This window comes from Phocoena sinus, chromosome 15, assembly GCF_008692025.1.
Source record: "Phocoena sinus isolate mPhoSin1 chromosome 15, mPhoSin1.pri, whole genome shotgun sequence".
In the NCBI taxonomy this organism is placed as follows: domain Eukaryota; kingdom Metazoa; phylum Chordata; class Mammalia; order Artiodactyla; family Phocoenidae; genus Phocoena; species Phocoena sinus.
The window spans coordinates 16,408,634-16,429,904 of NC_045777.1; the positions used below are offsets into that span (position 1 = coordinate 16,408,634).

Below are 21,271 nucleotides of genomic sequence, written 5' to 3' on the forward strand. Positions count from 1 at the left end.
AACATAGCAGTGCGGAACAATAAAATTTATGCATGAGATTGACCCTGGGTTATACTACTGAGTTGGATTCGTTTCCAACAGGTTTCTATATCATTCCTACAAATTAGGCCCAACTTCAACATAAGCACATTTGAATTAGCTCTAATGTGAAGGCATTCTATTACCAAATGATGTTCGAAGTTGAAAACCAAGGCAGAAGGCCCAGCTGGGAACCCCCCAGCCCCCAGAATAGGCAATGCATCAACAGTAAAAACAAGGGGTGGGCTGGTCCATTCTTGCATCCCTGCAGAGGGTGAGAGCTCCAGCGGCCACTACGGAGGCTGCAGGGGCAGGGAGGGCATAGGCCAAACTCCAGCTCTGCCAACCAGCTCCTCTGCTGCCCTTTGTAACCTGACCTATTTGGATCTCAGTCTTCTCAGCGACACGATGGGGACACATGTGCCTAGCATAGTTCTTACGAAGATTCAGCGAGATGATATGAGTGCGTGAGCCTGACGTGCAGTAAATGCTCAGAGAATAATTTGTGCTTATTTCTACCCTACTTTTCTCCATAAAACAGCACAAATTTTAGAAATAAAAATCTGTGAGAGGGGGCTTTTTGTTCAAGATGATGGGTAGAACACATACTTTTTCCTCTCCCCTCTTCTAAACCCCACCAGAATGACAAAAAAGGGGAGGTAGATACACCCACATATTCATAATTCATATGTACACACACACATATATTCATAATTCAGATAGGGAGATGAAAACTGAATAACTCCAAAAGAGCCCATAAGAAAACAAGAAAGGGCTGGGCACCAGAGGGTGCTGGAAAGTAAGAAGTCGAAGAGACAGACTGACAATGAAATCTACCAGTTCTAAGGCACCAGCACACCAACACAAGACCTCCAGAAAAGCTATTTTCCTAACTGAACCCCAGAAAATCCCAAAGCAGGGGCAGCAGGGGCTGAAAGCCCTGGGCAGGGGGAGGTGACTTGACCTTTGTGTTACTCTACAGTCCTCAGAGAAGCTGACTGTTGGTTTTGCCCTGAGGCTAAAGCCAGGAAGAAGAACTCTTTAATTAAATGAGAAATCTGTCTCAGGGATTCCCCCACCATGGATGGACATGATGCAGGAAAAACAAAGTGCACCAGTGCCCATGGGTAACTGCTGGCTAATAAGAGAAACAGATGTCCCCAACCTCAAGTGAGCTGGTCCCATGCTCTAGTAGAAGTCTCCAGCTTTAAGTGTCTACACACAGGCCCCACCCAGGGCACCGAAAATCAACATTCACATTGCCTACCCACATGCTCCTGGCTTTCACAGATGTTGAGGAAACTTACATCCACAGAACAGATCAATGTGGACCCTTGTTCACAAAAAAACGTCAACCAAGAATCACCAGGCGTTTGTAGAAAACATAAGCATAAAAGAGAGACCAGGAAGTGAACCAAAGACCTAACCAGCAAGAAAACAGAGTCAATGCAGCAAACAGAAGATAACTTTTTTAAAAAACTGAAACATTATCTTCAAAAAGATTCAAGACATTCCCACATCCATAAAAAAAAGAATGGGCTACTAGAACATAAGCCCAATCAAGAAACAATACAGAATTCTGAGAAATGAAAAAGTGATTACAGAAATAGAAACAATAAACTCATTAGAAGTACTGACTGAAGAATGGTTAGGCCTGGAAGTATACCCACCACACTCCCATCAGTGGTTAGCCCTGGGGAGCAGGGCTGAGAGGGCAGTGGGGAAAATGAAAGAGAATGAGGGGGGCTCTACTTTTTTTTATTCTAATATATTTCTGTTTATTTTATAGAGAATAAAAACATTAAAAAAAAAAAAGAAGAATGGCAGGACTCAAGACAAAGGGGGAAATGATAGAAGAATGAAATGAAATTGGGAGTGAGTTAATGAGCAAAAGATGTCCCATGAAGGCTTCCCTGGTGGCGCAGTGGTTAAGAATCCACCTGCCAATAAGTGGTGCTGGGAAAACTGGACAGCTACATGGAAAAGACTGAAATTAGAACACTCCCTAACACCATACACAAAAATAATCTCAAAATGGATTAGAGGCCTAAATGTAAGACCGGACACTATAAAACTCTTAGAGGAAAACATAGGCAGAGCACTCTATGACATAAATCACACAAGATCCTTTTTGACCCACCTCCTCGAGAAATGGAAATAAAAACAAAAATGAACAAATGGGACCTACTGAAACTTAAAAGCTTTTGCACAGCAAAGGAAACCATAAACAAAACGAAAAGACAACCCTCAGAATGGGAGAAAATATTTGCAAATGAAGCAACTGACAAAAGATTAATCTCCAAACTTTACAAGCAGCTCAGTATCAAAAAAACAAACAACCCAATCAAAAAATGGGCAGAACTAAATAGACATTTCTACAAAGAAGATATACAGACTGCCAACAAACACATGAAAGAATGCTCAACGTCACTAATCATTACAGAAATGCAAGTCAAAACTACAATGAGGTATCACCTCACACCAGTCAGAATGGCCATCATCAAAAAATCTACAAACAATAAATGCTGGAGAGGGTGTGGAGAAAAGGGCACCCTCCTGCACTGTTGGTGGGAATGTGAATTGGTACAGCCACTATGGAGAACAGTATGGAGGTTCCTTTGAAAACTAAAAATAGAACTACCACATGACCCAGCAATCCCACTACTGGGCATATACCCTGAGAAAACCATAATACAAAAAGAGTCATGTACCAAAATGTTCATTGCAGCTCTATTTACAATAGCCAGGACATGGAAGCAACCTAAGTGTCCATCGACAGATGAATGGATAAAGAAGATGTGGCACATATATACCATGGAATATTACTCAGCCATAAAAAGAAACGAAATTGAGTTATTTGTAGTGAGGTGGATGGACCTAGAATCTGTCATACAGAGTGAAGTAAGTCAGAAAGAGAAAAAAAAATACCGTATGCTAACACACATATATGGAATCTAAAAAAAAAAAAAAAAAAAGGTCATGAAGAACCTAGGGGCAGGACAGGAATAAAGATGCACATGTAGAGAATGGACCTGAGGACACGGGGAGGGGGAAGGGTAAGCTGGGACGGGACAAAGTGAGAGTGGCATGGACTTATAGATACTACCAAATGTAAAATAGATAGCTAGTGGGAAGCAGCCGCATAGCACAGGGAGATCAACTCGATGCTTTGTGACCATCTAGAGGGGTGGGATATGGAGGGTGGGAGGGAGACGCAAGAGGGAGGAGATATGGGGATATAGGTATATGTATAGCTGATTCACTTTGTTATAAAGCAGAAACTAACACCCCATTGTAAAGCAATTATACTCCAATAAAGATGTTACAAAAAAAAAAAAAACAATCCGCCTGCTATGCAGGGGACACGGGTTCGAGCCCTGGTCTGGGAAGATCACACATGCCGCACGGCAACTAAGCCCGTGTGCCACAACTACTGAGCCTGCACTCTAGAGCCGCGTGCCACAAGTACTGAAGCCCGTGCGCCTAGAGCCCGTGCTCCACAACAGAAGCCACCGCAATGAGAAGCCCGCGCACCACACGAAGAGTAGCCCCCGCTCACCTCAACTACAGAAAGCCCGCGTGCAGCAACGAAGACCCAACTCAGCCAAAAATAAATAAATAAAAATTAAAAGAAAAAAAAGATGTCCCATGATATCCTATGTCATGCCTACAAGTGACACAGGCATTTGCCCCTGAGCTTCCTGGTTGCTCAGAAAAGCTGAAAGATTGATAAAGGGACCACCATGGATGCTGACCTACCCTGAGGTGGAGGCAGGGCAAAGAGACTCTTGAAGAATGTGACAGGACTCCAGTCCAAGTAGAAAGCCACGGTCCCCTGCCCAGATGTGACTGACTCAGGCATGACCCAGAAACTCCTCAGAAATCAATGTGGAGTCCTCCCTACCACACAGGAAAATGTGCGACATCTCAGCGCAAGAACTCTGGAATCCTACCTAGGAATGTGTAAGAGAATCTCCTTGGGCCCCAGAAAATTCCATTAATTATCATTTTTCTTCACTCGGACCTAAGAAGCAGTTATCTCCCAGCTCTCCCTCACAGCATGAAGCAACGAAGAATCTAGTAAGTGACTCAAACGTCTCTAAAATTTAATCAATATGCTGACCCTTGATTTCTTGGGAAACAAGAAGAAGGTGAGTTTTCTCCCCCAAATGCAGCTCAGTGAAATGGACACAGTGGTGCTTCCCTTTCCACCCATTCATTCCCTAACTTCTGGGCTCACAGCTATACCCTGTGGGGGCCACCTGAAGCCAGTGACCAGAGGATGCAAGAATCAAAGGAATGCGCGGCCCCCTTGCCTCAGTTTGAGACAGACTGAAGTCCAGTTCCAAAGGTCCCTGTGGGATGCTTTCATCATTAACTGTATCCCAGGCCAGCATCTCCCTCTGCCCAACCATGCTTCCATTACTCCCTTCAAGGTGCACCTCCTCAGAACTTCCCCCCAGATACACCTTCCACAGGCAACTCTCCACATCAGAGTCTATTTCCAGGGAGTCCAATGTAAGATTCTCTCCAAGGTGAAGGAGACGCTCCCCATGACCCACAGGGGTCCTGAAAAAGGCAGGAGTCTCTGGGACACCTGACCACGTCCAAGTTAGGGCTACATGCCCCAGGCCAGCAGTACATCCTTACTGTTCTAAGCCAAGGAGGGAAAATCCTCCCATATTCTAGACGAGAGCTGAGCTCTCTAAGTGTGCTTCCCAGGCCAGCAGCAGTGGCATCACCAACTTGTTGGCACTGCACATTTTCAACTCCTCCCCAGACCTACTGAATCAGAACTTCTGGAGGTGGCACCAGCATTCTGTGTTTTAACTGCCCTCCAGGTGATTCTGTTGCACTAAAGTCTGAGAAGCACAGCATCCCTGGCTACTGGGGGAAATCAAACACAAGTCATTAAACTTTCCCATAGCAGAATGTAAGTTGGTGAAGCCACTATGGAAAACAGTATGAAGGTTACTTTAAAAACTAAAATAGTGTTACCATATGATCCAGCAATCCCACTCCTGGGTAGATATCTGGAAAAGACGAAAACTCTAATGCAAAAAGATACATGCACCCCAATGTTCATAGCAGCATTATTTACAGAAGCCAAGACAATGGAAGCAAGCTAAATGTCCAACAACAGGTGAATGGATAAAGAAAATGTGGTGTGTGTGTGTGTGTGTGTGTGTGTGTGTGTGTGTATACATATATAACGGAATATTACTCAGCCATAAAAAAGAATGAAATATTTCCATTTGCAGCAACATGGACGGACCTAGAGATTATCATACCAAGTGAAGTCAGAAAGATAAATATTATATGACATCACTCATATCTGGAATCTAAAAAATAATACAAATCAACTTATTTACGAAACAGAAACAGACTCACAGACATAGAAAACAAACTTATGGTTACCAAAGAGGAAGGGGGAGGAGGGATAAATTAGGAGTATGGGATTAAGAGATACACGCTACTACATATAAAATAGATAAACAACAAGGATTTACTGTATGGCACAGGGAACTATATTCAGTATCTTTTAATAACCTATAATGGAAAAGAATCTGAAAAATATATATATACATATAAAACTAAATCACTTTGTTGTACACCTGAAGCAAAAACAATATTGTAAATCAACGATGCTGCAGTAAGAAAATAGGATGCCTACTTATGATAAACCCCAGTTTCATACAAGTGAAGGATATTTTGTAGGCATTTATAATAATATTAAACTCTCTACCAAAAAACAAAAGACCAAAAAACTTTCCCACAGCAGAAGACCAAGAGACAGTGACCGACAATGGTCTGGATACAGCAACATGAAACATTCCATACTCTGAACCATAACTCTGGCTCCAAGGCACCTTTCTACTTAAAATCCAACCAGCTGGGATGCGACCCTCCCTCCTCCCTCCTCCCTCCGTATAACCTCTCCCCTGCAGGCAGCACTCCCTGACTTAGGCTGACAGTATCCCCAAATCCCCTCCAAGCCACCTTGCAACGGGTGCCCCTCTGCCTAGAACGCCTTCCCACCACTCTGCATGCCCCGCATGTGGCCTGCTTGGTGTTCCCCGTAAGACTCTGCCATGTGCAGCCTTCCCACACCTCTGACACTATCACTTCCCCAGACAATTATATATTTAATTATGACTGCCTTTCCAGCCAGTATATTCCACACAGCCTTTCATCTAGGAAAGCCGAGTTTCCTATTGAGTCCCTGCACCTTCAGGACAGGGCTGAATCCCCTAGCACACAGTAGGCACTCACTAAAACCTGCTGAACATCTGAAAAACCCAGCAGGAAACAGGTCATTACGCACGGAAAAGCCACAACCTTGCTGCTCATTCTAGCAGGCACCAGAAATCACAACTGTACAGTAGCAAGTTTAAGCATCAGGGTAATTGAACAAAATTTATTATCCCTTGTTATACAACATGTTTTCACTAAGATATAAAATTACAGTTTACCACGACTCATTAAGTTAATAATTACTTACCACATGTTTTTACTGCTGCTCCCAAACGATGCTGAAAAATCACTATGTAGGTTTTTTTGGTCCATGTAAATAAACAAACAGGATAACTGTCAACCACATGGATACAGGATTTGCTGACAAGGAGACACAGGACTAAAATACCAAACAGAAAGCACGAGCCCCAAAGCTCTGCCACTCTCATCACCATCATCTCCTAGTTTATCTGTACCACACTTTCCAGATTAGTGGTTCTCAAACAGGGGTGATTTTGCCTCCCCGCCCAGGGAATACTTAGCAAAGTCTGGAAACATTTTTGATTGTCATGACTAGAGTGTGGGGTGCTGCTAGCATCTGGCTGGTAAAGGCCAGGGATGACGCTCCACATCCTATAATGCATGGAACAACCCCCAAGACAAGGAACTGTCAGGTCCAAAAGTCGATATTGCTGAGGCTGGGAAACACTGTTCTACATTAGAGGGAACTTCCATGTCTGTTACTTTAATCTGAGCTTCATAGCTACAATATGAGGAACGCATTACTGTCCCCTTGTACAGATGAGAAAACTGAGACTTGGAGCAGTTGAATGATGTGCACAAGGTCAGCGGCCCATGCCGATGAACGGTGCAGCTGCAGTCTGAACCAGTCTTCTCTGCCTCCTAAACCCACCTCCCTCCCACACAGATTCAAGAAGGAAAAAGAAAGATGTAAAGGAAGTGAGCAGCTCCTTGTCTGTCCAGAATGCTGTGCAGAGACCTCTTCAAACCCTAGGCCCAGGAAAATCAGATCCAGAGACCAAGGCATGGAAAGGCCTGTTGTTAGGAAGACACTTCCCCCAGCAGCCAGTGCTGAAACTAGATTCCTCTTGCATTTTAACTTTCAGTTGTGCTGCTCTTTGTGAATAGAAATGAAGGCACTTCCTGCTGGGGCTGAGTACCTTACAGGCAGGATTTCCAGCTCTGATGGCAACCTTGTGGAGGAGGTGTTGATGTGCCCATTTTCCAGATGCAGAGACTGAGGCACAGGGAGGTGAAATAACTTGCCTGCACTGAAGATGGTAAGGTAATGTTCAAACCAAGGTCTGCCAGGTCCCAGAATTTACACTGCCTTCCTAACCTGAGACCAGCGCTGGGAAATCCGAGAAGCAAAATAAACGCCCTACAGAATCACACGGAGCTGGCAGCCACCCTGCAGGGCGATCCTTGGGATGCGGGTGAGGCTCTTCCCAGTTTACTGGCTGCTCTCCATGCTGGGGCTCTGCTCCCTGGGCCTACTCAGGGAAGTTCTTCTAGGAATGTCAGGTCAACCAAAAGACTCTTGGCCCCTGCCCTGCCCTGCTCTGGACACGATGTGCTCACCGCAAAGTCTTCGGATTATAAGAGCCAAACAGATGCTAAGTTCCTCAAGCCACAGGGAACAACAGGCCAGCCCTGAATTTGTTCATTTGGCAAATATTTACTGAGCACCTATGTGCCAGGCAAGCTCTGGGAATACAAAAGAGACAGACACAGTGGTTCCTACCCTCTGATGCATATGAGGGCCTATTTCTTCAAAAAGCATCATCCTGGGCTTCCCTGGTGGCGCAGTGGTTGAGAGTCCGCCTGCCGATGCAGGGGACACGGGTTCGTGCCCCGGTCCGGGAAGATCCCGCATGCCGCAGAGCGGCTGGGCCCGTGAGCCATGGCCGCTGAGCCTGCGCGTCCGGAGCCTGTTATCCGCAACGGGAGAGGCCACAGCAGTGAGAGGCCCACGTACCACAAAACAAAACAAAACAAAACAAAACAAAAAGCATCATCCTCACCCTTGCCGGTGCACCATACTCTACAGTTATAAAGGACATGCCCCAGACTTTATCGTTATATTTCCACACCATAGCTCCCCATCTCATGAGGCTAATGGTCACTAATGTGCTCTCCCTTTGCACAGAGGGGAACAGAGGCCTAGAGAAAGGCACTGTCATGCTCAAGGTCACCCAGCAGACTGGGGGGCGGGGGCGGGGAGGGGCTGCGTCAGGCCTGGGCTGCTGCTCCTGACATTGGTAAGGTACGGAAGCGTGGTCCTTGAGGAGCCTCTGGGACACACTGGGGGAGGGCTATAGGGAGCACCTTTAGACAGAAAGTAAAAAATCTTCCTAACAGAGACAGAGGCACCCTTCCAGAGCTCCCCCAGGACCAACCAGCCCAGGGCTCCTTCCCCAGGACCCATCCACAGCCACCTGTGCCCCAGCAGAAAGATGCTGTGGGGACCTCATCTACTAGGGTTGCTGAGCGGGTGTCTCATATCTCAGGTCTGGGTGAGGTGGGACCAGCAACTTCCACTTCATAGATTTTCACCATAAGGAGCCTCCAATCATTCACTAACCGAGCTTTTCTAGATCCCATCCAGGGGCAAGATGCTGTGCCCAGAGCCGTGTGGGTGGAGAGTTGAATCACTCACCCGCCAGCACAATTTCCTGAGTAATTATGGGTCAGGCACTGTGCCAGGTGCTGGGCATGGTTCCTGCCTGGTGGGAGCCCACAAAAGCCTGTATACAAACAACCAAACCGCTGTTGTATAAAGTGTGGTCTCCAGAGCTGCAGCAGCATGGATGGGCGCTCATCAGAGAGGCAAACCCTCAGGACCCCAGCACAAATCAGCTGAATCAGAATCTCAGGGCAGGAAGGGATGCCCAGGAATCTGTTTTTGTTTCAAATCTTACCAGATGATGCATAAATTTGAGACCTACTGATCTAGACCACAAGGCCTTCCCCAACCTCCCTACTTAAAACTGCAAACCAGTGCCTGGACCTAATATCCTTAACCCTCTTCCCTGCTTCATATTTCTCCATAGTTGTAATGACGGCATCAGTCACAATACCATATCTACCTCACCCATATATTTACGACTTTCCATGCTGACATGTAAGCTCCAGAGGGTAGCAATATGTGTCACTTTGCTTCACTGCTGTACCATCAGTTGCCTAGTGCAGTGCCTAGCACAAAGAGGTGCTCGATAACTGTTTGTTGATTGAATGATGGATGACAGAACATGTCAAAACCCATGCAGTTTTGAACCCCAGTTCTTGGGGTGGTGGGGCATGCCTGGATACAGAGAGAAGGTTGTTGGCCATGGAGCACTGCATGGAGAAAGTGCTACCCAGGATGGCCTTGAACACCCTGGGTTCATCCTGGGTTGGCCTTGTAGCCAGGATGTTTGGACCAGGGATGAAGGATACTTGGAACACAGAGATGCTAAGCCTCTTACTGGAATAGGTCCCAGGTGGTTGATAGCATTGTTATCTAATTAGTAGCTGGTATGTGTCAAGAACTTTCCTATTCTATATTAACTCACTTAACTCTCCCGAACCTCAGAGGTAGACAATGTTGTCCTCAAGAGGATACTGAGGCTCAGAGATATTAAATAATTCGCCCCACTCACAGAAAGACTTGTATAAGGATGTTCACGGCAGCTTTATTTACAACAGCCCCAACATGGAAACAAACCCACATGTCCATCGGCAAATAAACAAATCGCGCTATATTCGTACGATGTAATATTACTAAATAAAATAGAAAAAACTATTGACATACACAACATGGATGAATCTTAAGGACCCTTCGTTGAGCAAAATGAACCCAAAGGCAAAAATGTATATGCTTCATGAGTTCTAAAACTTAATTAACTTAGTACACTTAAACTGAACTTAAATAAAGCATTGATAATGGAAATTAGATAAGTAGTTTCCTCTAGCGGTAGGGGGTACTGACTGGAAAGGAGCATGAGGGAACTTTCTGGGGTGACAGAAATGTTCTATCTCTGGATTGGGATATAACCACACCATATGTGTGGTTATATTTGTCAAAACTCATGGAACAGTACACTTAAAATTTGCATTTTAGGGCTTCCCTGGTGGCGAAGTGGTTGAAAGTCCGCCTGCCGATGCAGGGGACACGGGTTCCTGCCCCGGTCTGGGAAGATCCCGCATGCCGCGGAGCAGCTGGGCCCGTGAGCCATGGCCGCTGAGCCTGCGTGTCCGGAGCCTGTGCTCCGCAATGGGAGAGGCCACAGCAGTGAGAGGCCCGCTTACCACAAAAAAAATAATTTGCATTTTATTGTATGTAAATCATATCTCAATGAGCTAAAATCATTTGCCCTAGGTCACAAAGCCACAAGCGGAGATTTGAATCCAGGTTTGCCCAATCCCAATGGCCAGTTTCCACTAGTCTGCCATGGTTGAGCAGAAGCCCCAGGCAATGCCCCCAGCCTGATGAAACACCTTGCCAAAACCCTAATGAAGGGACTTCATAGTTACCCTAGAAGGACATCATGACTCCTAACCCCCAAACCATGGCAGAGATGTGTGGGGAACACCAGACAAGTGTGAAGCTGGGAGTCCAGGAGCTTGGGTTCAGGCCTCAGCTGTGCTCTTCATTTGCTACGTAACCTATGAGTATACTACTCCATGACTCAGTTTCCCCTTGTGTGAAGGAAGAAGGAGGGGATTAATGGTTCCCAGTAGGGGGCCACAGACAGGGCTACAGGGCCACAAACCCCTATGCTCACCAGGCGCCATTACTACATAAAATAAGTAATGCGCCTGTTTCATATCTTGTAAGCTATTTTTCATATGCATGCTAATATTATAGTGATTAATAAACATCTATTTCAAAGCAAAAATGAAACCACAGCAGCTTTGAGTCATTGTGTATCTTCTCAAACAAAAGATACCCAAAGAACAGCCACTGCTCATGACTTTGGTTTAAAGAGGCTGGAATCTCTGTGTTAGAGGATCGCTAAGGGGACAGTCACCAAGGGAACGGTCGCCAAGGGCCCTTCCAGGTCAACTGCCCCATGGCTGTCCAGCATCACTTGGCAAAGGCTTGCCCTTGTGTTTCTCAGGCCCTGTGGGGACAAGCCTCTTATCTGGGCTCCAGGGACAGAGCCCCCAATGTGCAGTCTGTGTCCTGGTTCTGCAGCCCAGTCTATAGACCCCAATTGTGGTCATGGCTGCATCTTGGGCCTGTTTCCCCTCCAGTTCTGAGAGTGACCAGCTGTAAAGACGGAGCCTCCCCAGTCCCTCAACGTCAGCTCCTCGGCACAACTTGCCCCACCCCCCAACCGCCAGTGCTGAAGGCGACTGCCCCCTGATGATCTGCTACCGACAGGCTTCTGACCCACCGCTCCCTGAGCCAAGTGACTTTCTCTGCCTCACCCTGCCATGAGGCTGAAGGATCGAGAAGCAGATCCCACGTCCAAATGCAACGTCAGACCTTTCTGTCACCTACCTTAGCAGCCCAGCTGTCACCCTCCTCCACCCGGACACACCCTCAGCTCTGGGTCAGGGGTCCTAGTTCACAGACAGAAACCAGAATCACCAGCTTCTGACTCCCTGATTGGTTCCCTCCCACCAGGGTTTCACACTGGTTCTTGGTGCTGAGTCAGAGCTTTACAGAGCACCAGAATAAAGCAGGGGCCTCGGCTGAGTTTCACCTCCCAAAGGCCCCCTTATGAGACCACCCCACTCTGATGGGGTTTACAGAAACACCACCCCCAAAAGGAGCACTGCAGGCGAGGGGCACCCATCCAACCAGACTCTGAGGCCCAAATCCCCAATCTCACCCCGGCCGCCAAACCAGGAGCTGGAACCTTGCCAACTTCATATTTTAAAAAATAACAAAGCCAAGGGCAGAAGATAGACGAGCTGCCCCAAACCCAACCGTCTTCTCCTTCCTAAAGACTCCACTTGCTACTTCTAATCAATTCTTCCTCCGTCAGATGGAAGCAGCCCGAGAACCGGCCTTCTCTTGAAGACACCATCCCCCTCTTCGGCTTCTAACTTTGCCCGTCACCGGACAAAAGATAATCGCCCCATCCTCTGAGAGACCTCACTTGCCGCCTGCGCCCGGCCCACGCCGCCCCCGGCCCTGAGGGCCTCGGACCCCACCCCAAGCCCCAGGCGAACTGCGCAGGGCTCTGCCCCCAGAGTCCAGAAGCCGCTCCCCAAGGCCTGAGGACGCACTCAGCCTGGGCGGCCCCAGGTTCTGCGCGGGGACGCCCCCTCCCCGCAGCATCCCCACAGCAAGAAGCTTGACGAAAAGCCCGTGGGGTGGGGTTAAGGCCCCGGAGGGCCGCCGACCCAGCCACCCGACGCGCACTCACCACACAGTGCCATGGAGCCCGCGCGTCTGCGCCAGGGCCGCGGGGAAACCCACGCGCGCCGTTCAATCCGGGCTCCGAGTGACGAAAAGCCGCGCTCGGCTCCGGCCGGCCCCGGACCAACGCACAGACCCGCGGACGCACGGACCGTCCGGCTTCCTAACTAAGTTCGAAAGTTCCCTCCCGGGCGAGGGAGGAGACGCGCACTGCGCCGCTGCACCTCAGCGTCCCGGGCTGGGCTCGGCACGGGGAGCGGGGTCGGTCGCCGCCCGTCCGGGCTTCCAGGCGCGCGAGCTCGCATCGCCCCCGAAGCAGCAGGGCTAGGACCTGGCTGCGGGTGGAGGCGGCGATCTCGGAAAAGAAGGGGTATCCCTCACCGCAGCCCCAGCCGGGAGGGGACAGGCCTCGCTCCCGGGAGGGGACCGGCCTCGCTGGGCTATGGCCAGCTCGCAATCCGAGGCCCCGCCGGGCGGTGACAACCGATTACCAAACGGCCCAATTAGTGCGCTGCGGCGCCGAAAAGTTAAAACGCCCACGCGCGAGTGTGGACGGCCGAGGTGGGGGAGGGGCGGTGTGGTGGCCGCGGCTGCCCCCGGGTATGACCGCGTGTGACTGTGTGGCTGTCAGGGCGATTAGGGTGCCTGAGGTTCCCCGTCCATGGGGTGGCTATGGGTGACAGCGTGCGACTGTCTGAGTCACTGGGAGCGTGAGCGAGTGGCTGTCGGAGCGACTTCTTTGTGTGCCTGTCCCCAGTTGTGACTGCGTGTGACGGCGGATGGGGGCATGGAACGCGGTGTGTGGCGTCGTACTGTGGGACCGGGTGGCTTGCATGTGGCGGTGTGGCAGCGCGGGTGGGCGAGTGACTGCGTGTGGCTGTGTAGAAATAAATGACTGTCAGGGTGACTTGTGTGGGACGGTAGTGTAAGCAGGATGGCTGTGTGTGTGACAGTGGGTCACTGTGTGTCGGATCGTGAATGCATGCGAGGCTGTCAGGGGGACGTGGGTGAGTGTGTGTCACTGTGACATCGTGTGAGTGACTGTCGGGGTGACTTCTGCCTGTGATCCCAACAACTCTGGGCGTGAGTGTCACCGCCAGGGGATCGGCATGAGTGGCATGTGCCCGTCGGCGGGGCTGATGGGTGCGTGTCCCCGCGCGTCGGCACCGCCGGCATCTCCCCGCGTGTGTCCCCGAGAGCGCCCGCGTCCCGAGCCGCCGGGGTACTGCTGCCCGCGCTCCAGCCCGGGGCGCTCTGGCTCGGCTCTGGGTCCGAAGGCGCGGGCAGGCCCCGCCCTCCCGGGCCCCCACCCCGCCCCCGCCTACCTTGCCGCAGTGGTAATAGTCCAGGGGCGCCAGGCTGGCCGGCTCGGCCCCGGGCCGCGCGCCCACGGCGGGCGCCGAGGGGTACAGGCGGACGTCCATGGCGGGCGCGGCGGCGGCGGCGGCTCCCGCGGGTAGTGCCTGGGCGGGCGGCGGGTGGGAGCCAGTGTGCGAGCCAGTGTGCGAGCTAGTGTGGGAGCGCGGGGGGCGGGCCGGGGGCGGCGCCCGGCGGAGCGCCCCGCCCCCGCCCGCCAGCGCGCGCTATTGTTCCGGCCTCGGGCGCCGCGGAGGGCCTGGGGCCCGGACCCGGGTGAGGAGGTTCCTCCCGCGGGCCAGGCAGACGCCGGGTCCCCCGCCTGGCTCTCCGCCCCCGGGGGTTCCGGAGGGTTGCGCGCCGGTCCAGACGGCCCTTTCCCGTCCCGCCTTCCGCCACCAAGGGTGAAGGGAGGGAGAAGCCTGTACGACACCCCTCCCCAGAAGTGGGACACTCCCCGCCCTAGATATTTAGGGCGTCGCTGAGCCCTAAATGTGGCGGAAGGGAAGGCACACTTTCGGAGATGGGTGCTGCCTTACCCCGGGGCTGCGGCCTAGAGCCCGAGGCTGACGTTAGGATGTTCTCCCTCCGTGTCCCACTGATCTGAGTCACTGCGAGAGTGGCCCTGGAGGATTGCTGCTTAAATTCTCACTTTACATATGAGGAAACTGAGGCAAGGACTTGTGGCGTCGGTAATGGAGTGGGCTCCGCTGCCCCCAGAGGATCTAGGACTGAAACCACCCGGAGAAGGCAGAAGGATCCTTCTCCCTTTAATGACAGAGAGAGGGCCCTAGAAATAGCCTAGAAAGTGAAGTTCTGGGGAAGAGTCCAGAATCTGCCATCCCCATCACCACGAACACCACCACCACCATGGTCTTCTGGAGTGAGCGAAGAATGGAAATGAGATGGCTCCCATGGTGGGACAGAGAGGTGACTGAAACAGTCTCCCCCGCCACGCGCACACACACACACACACACACACACACACACACACATATAAGAAAAAAAGCCCCCTAACTCCTCACATCACCTGCTGGCAGCTGGCCTGTTGCTCCTCCCCTTCCCATCTAAGAACTGTCTACTCTAACAGTCTCTACTCCCTCACCTCCCACTGACTGGGCCACCACTGCCTCTGCCTTCCTGACTCTGGCACACTGAGGATGCCTTGCTGGGAAGGGCGCAAGGCCAGGAGGCAGAAGTGAATTAGAATGGGATTCTTGGGTGGCAGCAGGACATGAGATGCTATCTGGAAAAAAGGGAGTGAGCCCCTTGCCCACCCAAGAACCAACTTAGAACTTAGCTCCCAACTGCAATTTGGGCTTTGCTGGTCCTGGCTTCAAGCTAGGACCACTATTTGTGACCATAAAGATCCCCTAATACAAGACAGGTGCGGGAAACAGGCTTTCACTAAAGATTTGGGAACAACAGAAGGAAATTACAGCTCAGAAAGGAAAGGACTTCTAAATAAATTTCAGCAGTCATTTTTTCTAGAATTCATTGCCATATCTCATTAGAAGGAATTTCCCACTGGCCTCTCTCCTTTTTTCCATCTGGACATCCAACTGACCCAGCAGTATTTATTGAAAAGATCACCTTTCCTCCCACTTCTCTGCAGTGTTAATTTTGTCATAAATCAGGTAGTCCATGTGTGCATTGGACAGTTTCTGAATTTTCTAGTCTGTTCCATTAGCCTATTTGTCTTTCATTGTGCCATTATCAGTCTGAATTTCTATAGTTTTATAATAAGTCTTAATGTCCCATAGCATGAATCTACCCACTTTTATCTTCAGGAGTGCCTTGACTGTTCTTGACATTTGCACCTTGAATCTTTGGATCAATTTGGGTAAAACTGACATTGTCAACATTGTCTTCCTATCCATAAACATGGTATGTCCCTTCATTTATTTAGGTTTTTTTAAAAAATCATCTCAGCAATGTTTCATAGTTTCCTATGTAGAGAACTCGCACATCTTTTATTACTTTTAGTCCTGGGTATTTTATGTTTTTGACGCTATTGTCAATGGTTCCTTTATATATATATATATATATATTTTTTTTAATTATCTGTTTGTTGCCAGTACAGTGTGGTAGTTTTAAAATAAGTCAGCAAATTCTTTGACATCCTCCAAAGGGGTGGAGTCTAACCCTTAAAAAGGGTTGGTCTTGGTGACTGGGTTTTAACAAATAGAATGTAGCAGAAGTGATGCTGTATGGCTTCTGAGTCTAGGTGATGAAAGTTGATACATCTTTTGTCTGGCTCCCTCTTTTGGGACATTTGTCTTTGGAACCCTAAGCCACTGTGTAAGACATCCTCAGCTGCTGTGCTTTGAAGAAGTCTAAAGTAACCCATACAGAGAATCCATATGCAGAGACCTTGAAACTAAAGAAAAGAGAGGAAAATGCCTAGCCAGTCCCCTGCTGTTCCAGCTCCATCTACTACCTGACTGCAACCACATGAAAAACTCTGAAACATCCAGCTGAGTGCTTCCTGAATCCAAAACACACAGAAACCATGAGAGATAATAGATGATTATTGTTATTTTAACCCATTAAGTTTTGGAATGGTTTGTTACTCGGCAATATAGATCTGGAACATATTACATATAGAAGTAAATTTTTGTATAATGCCCTTGTATCCAGCAACACTGCCAAACTCACTTATTCTAACAATTTATCTGTAGATTGTTTGACTTTAAAAAAATATACCGTATTCTATTTCATCTGTAAAAATGAGAGTTTTAGTTTCTCCTTTTCAATCCTTAAACATTTTATTTCTTTTTCTTACCTTGTTGCACCGGCTAGTATTGCCAGTACATGTTGGAAAGAAGTAATAATAGCAGGCATCCTTGTCTCATTCCTGATCTCAGAAGGAAAGCTATCAATATTTCACCATTTATTATAGTGCCTGCTGTAGTTTTTTGCTTGCTTTTTTGTTTAATTTCATTTTGTTTTTTGTAGATACCTCTGCTGTGGGTTGAGGAAGTCAATCTTTACAGCAATCCTCTGAGTCAAGAAATAAGACTGCTGTGGCCATTTTACAGACAAGAAGTATGAAGCCCAGGGAGGAATCTTCAACATCACAGTGTTAATATCAGGACTAATCAACAGTACCTAAGTCCAGAATCCCACCTGGAGCACTTCCCACAGCCCATATTTCCACAGTCTTGGTCTCACTAGCTCTGGCCAGGGCTGTAGAACAGCCACCAGAGTATGGAGGTCCATGTGCAGTGGGTCAACTTCAGGAAGCAATTTGGCTTCCCTGGGGTCTGCCAGCAGCAGCAAACACCAACCCTGTCAGTCACCTATGTCTACTCCCTTCCCTGAGGGGAGGTCAGCACCAAAGAGATCTCTGGGAAGTCTGGTAGTGGATCCCAGCAAGGAAGCCACGCAGACCCCAAAGCTTGGGCTTGCCCTTTTTTGTGGGAATTGATCAGATAGGAAGTTGATGACTCATTTCCCTCAAAGGAACACCTCAGCCTCATTTTTTGTTCTCAGGACAGGAGTGGGGTTTCTCTTCCTCTTGACATCAGGTGGAATCTGGGAGAGGGGAGTCTCACAGTTGGTTCAAGCCAGCTTGGTCATGCCCTGCCTGCAGTAATCCAGTCTGGGGGCCCAGAGTACCTGCTTATGCATCTTCCAGTTCTCAGTGTCTGATATCATAAATAGCTGAGATATGAGAATATGGATGTGTTGTAACATACTTTATTATTATTTAGCTATGGTAAGGAAAATGGATCAGGAAACAATTGCCATTGAAAAGATAGCTTGTTACTCACAGTTCCCAAGAGGAGAGGCGTGCCATGCCATAGGGGCCACATGGGGAAGCACCAGGGTCAGTTAGGAGGCACGGGGAGAGGGAATAATTGTAGGCAAGAACATTTATTGTGGTTTCCATGTAAAGGAACAGGCAAAGCAGCATAAACAAATGTAGGATTGGCTAGTTTGAATCATTTCCTTACGGACGCATGGTAGAAATGTACTTCCCCACCCACTTGTGCTTAGGTAGGACCTTGTGACTTACTTTAGCCAAGGAACATGAACAGAAGTGGTGTGTGTCACTTCCAGGTGGGGGATTTACAGGTCTAGGCATACTTAATCTTATACTCTTTTCCCTCCACCATGAAAACCCTAACAAATTCCAACTTATTCACTAAAACCCAGTAGAAGTAACACCTCTTTGGTGAAGACTTCTCCAAGAATCCAACTCATTGCTCCAATTTGCTGCTCCAACAACTGTCTGCACACAGGACTGTTAGTGTAGATTTCACCGAACCGTAATAACGCATTTGCCCTATGAGTATCTCCAGGGCAGGGATGATGGCTCACTCATCTTGGTGCCTCCAGTGACTAATACAGGATGGATGTTTCATGCCCACTTCCAGGGGAGGTAGGGTTTTCAAGGGACTTCCTATCTACACACACATGTACACCCTCAGGAAGAAGAAGCCACTGAATTGTCCAGATTCCAGGGAACAGACGGGCTACATTTGCCAGTGAGAGGAGTCACAATTTAGCACATGTGGGTGACTCCTGGCAGTATCTGCTCCTCTGTCTCTTCCCTCCCAGTGGCCAGTGTGCATAAGATCTGACTCAGGCTTAGATATGACGGGATATGTCAAGCTCAAGTGGGGTGTGGAAAAAAGAGGTCCCCAGGGAAAAGCTCACCTCTCTTAGTTGGGGTCTTCCAAAAGCTAATTCTGAGGCAAGAATCCTAGTGCAAGTAGTTTATTGGAGAGTGATCCCAGGACACACAGGTAGGGGGTAGAAAAGTGATCTCAGGAAAGAAAGACAGTCAGTAATGGGCATATTATCATGCAGATTACCACTGTAGGCAACTGGAGCCTCACTCCACTGGGGAGTTCTGGAGAACAATGTACAACACTGCCTCAGAGTTATCCCACTTGAGGGGCAAGTAGTTGGAGCCTTTATCCACCAACTCCTCATGGCCTTGGTTAGAGGCTGCTCTCAGAGAGCATTAATTCCAGGGCCGTTCAGCCTGGCAAGGAGAATGGGGTTCTGTCAACCAGAGAAAGCCATTAGACAAGGAGATGCAGGTACCAGCAGCCACAGGTTGGGGCTTCATGCACTGGAATGGTGAGGTCTGTGGGGATGTGGGCAGAGCCCCGGTAGTTTCTGCCACAGGGCTCAAGTCCACCTAATAACAGAGCAGAACTCTGCTTTCTTTAGGCACTCTCACTCCGTGTGTGTGTGTGTGTGTGTGTGTGTGTGTGTGTGTGTGTGTATTTGCATGTGCACGCATGCATCTCCTTCAGGAACTTGGTTGAGGTGGGTGGCTATTGTCTGGTGCATCAGTTGGGCATTCTTGGGGCCCTAACCATTGTACCCCCTCAACAGCATTCCAACCTGTCCATTATTTCTGACAACTGGCCAAGTCAGCCCACAACTTCCACTCAAAATGTCTGCTGGACAAAAGATCAAACGAACCGATGCACATGTGGCAGAGACTTTAGCACAGGATAATTCAGTTAGGCCCTTCATATAAGAGCACTGAGACACCAAAGGCTCTGAGTTCAAGTCCTAAGCTCTGCTCAACTCCCTGTTTTGCCTTACCCAAGTCAATGTACCTCTTTGAGCCTCAGTTTCCACTTCTGCAAAATGGGAAGGTAGTGCCTTCTCCATGGGTTTGTTATGAGAAGCAATGAGGAAATAGATAGCAAAGCACTTCTAAAACTCTGAAGCACTATTAAATTGTGAGTCGTTGTTATTAAACCATGTTTACCTAGTCAACTGCTCTAAAGTCCCCTCACAAAAGGAGGGGACTTCTCCCTGATGTCCCACCCATGAATCGCTCTCCAGCTTTCCAGAGGGGCAGTGCCAAGGTCCATCTGGAAGACTTTACACTCTTTGGACTTTCTTGGGGAGAGGAAGTGGGGGCTGGGAGGAAAGAGGGAGGGTGCAGAATCCCTGGGAGATGACTGAAGTTCGTGGAGCCCTGCTGTGGGAACCAGCACATTATCTTTTGGCATGCCCTCACCAGCCTTCATGATGGGCATTATTATCAAAGCACTTTTTTGTTGTTGTTTTTTGCAGTACGTGGGCCTCTCGCTGTTGTGGCCTCTCCCGTTGCGGAGCACAGACTCCGGACAAGCAGGCTCAGCGGCCATGGCTCACAGGCCCAGTCGCTCCATGGCATGTGGGATCTTCCCGGACCAGGGCACAAAGCCATGTCCCCTGCATCGGCAGGCGGACTCTCAACCACTGCGCCACCAGGGAAGCCCTATCAAAGCACTTTCTACAAATGAGGAAACTGAGGCTTAGAAAAAAATCCCTGAACCTCAAACGTGCAGTGAGAACTTCGTGGAGCTGGGATTCATACTTGAAATCCATGCACCTTCTGCAACAACACACTACACTTGAGTTTAAGTGACATCATGCAGATTGTCTTACAATACAAAAAGCTTGTAATGAATGAGCCATCTAGAACATATCCTCTGAGAGCTCTCAAGGTTTCCTTACCTTTGTCTGCCATGTACACACCTGTATATTAGTGTGTGCTAGCTACAGAAGGAAAGAAATCAGAAAAGTTAAATGTGAATGAACCCCACTCAGAAAAGAAATAAGATAAATAACCATGTGCTGCTCTCTAAGGGGAAATTAAAAGAAGCTCTAATAACAGCTAAGAAGTACTGAGTGCCAGATGTGTGCCAGGCACTATGCTAAATGCTGTACATCTCTTACCTCTAATAATCTTGACAACAACTCCATGAGGTAGGTACTACTCTTATCCCTATTTTACAAGTGAGGAAACTGAAGCACAGAGAGGCCAAGTAACTTACTTGTAGTTAGTACATAGTGTAGCCAGGATTTTCAACTAACTAGTTTGGCTCCAAAGTCCACACTCATAACCACTAGACCTTACTACATCTCTCTAATCTTATACATAAATTTCAGCTTATGCAAAAAGAAAACCCTGTTAGTGTTTTGATTTGAATTATATTTAGTTATTAAATTAACTTGGGGAGAATTGAGGGGTTTTTTGATAAAAAGTCTTTCAATCCTTTGAGATTTTATAAATATGTATATAAAGGAACAATATTAAAGGTGTAGATGAATATCTTGTGTCAACAAAACTAACTAAACTCTCTTATTTGTTCTAATAGTATTTCGGTAGATTCTCTTGGATTTTCTGCATGAATGGTCATATTATCTGCAGAAAGAGAAGTGGGGGGAGACTGATTCTGCTCTTCCATTCCAATCATCTTACTACTTGTTTGTCTTTTCTTATTTCATTGCCCAGCACCTCTAGAATCAATGTTAAATAGAAGT

General features: G+C 48.4%; 1 protein-coding gene across 1 annotated transcript in view; it reads right to left on the reverse strand.

Annotated features, from left to right (window-relative positions):
• TOX2 (TOX high mobility group box family member 2) overlaps positions 1–14,109 on the reverse strand; it is a 137,808-nt gene extending 123,699 nt beyond the window's left edge. Inside the window, exon 1 of the mRNA XM_032607222.1 lies at positions 13,954–14,109. Within this exon, the coding sequence (XP_032463113.1) occupies positions 13,954–14,052 (99 nt within the window). The 5' untranslated portion in view covers positions 14,053–14,109. The remainder of the gene's footprint in view (positions 1–13,953) is intronic.
• Positions 14,110–21,271: the final 7,162 nt, after the last annotated feature.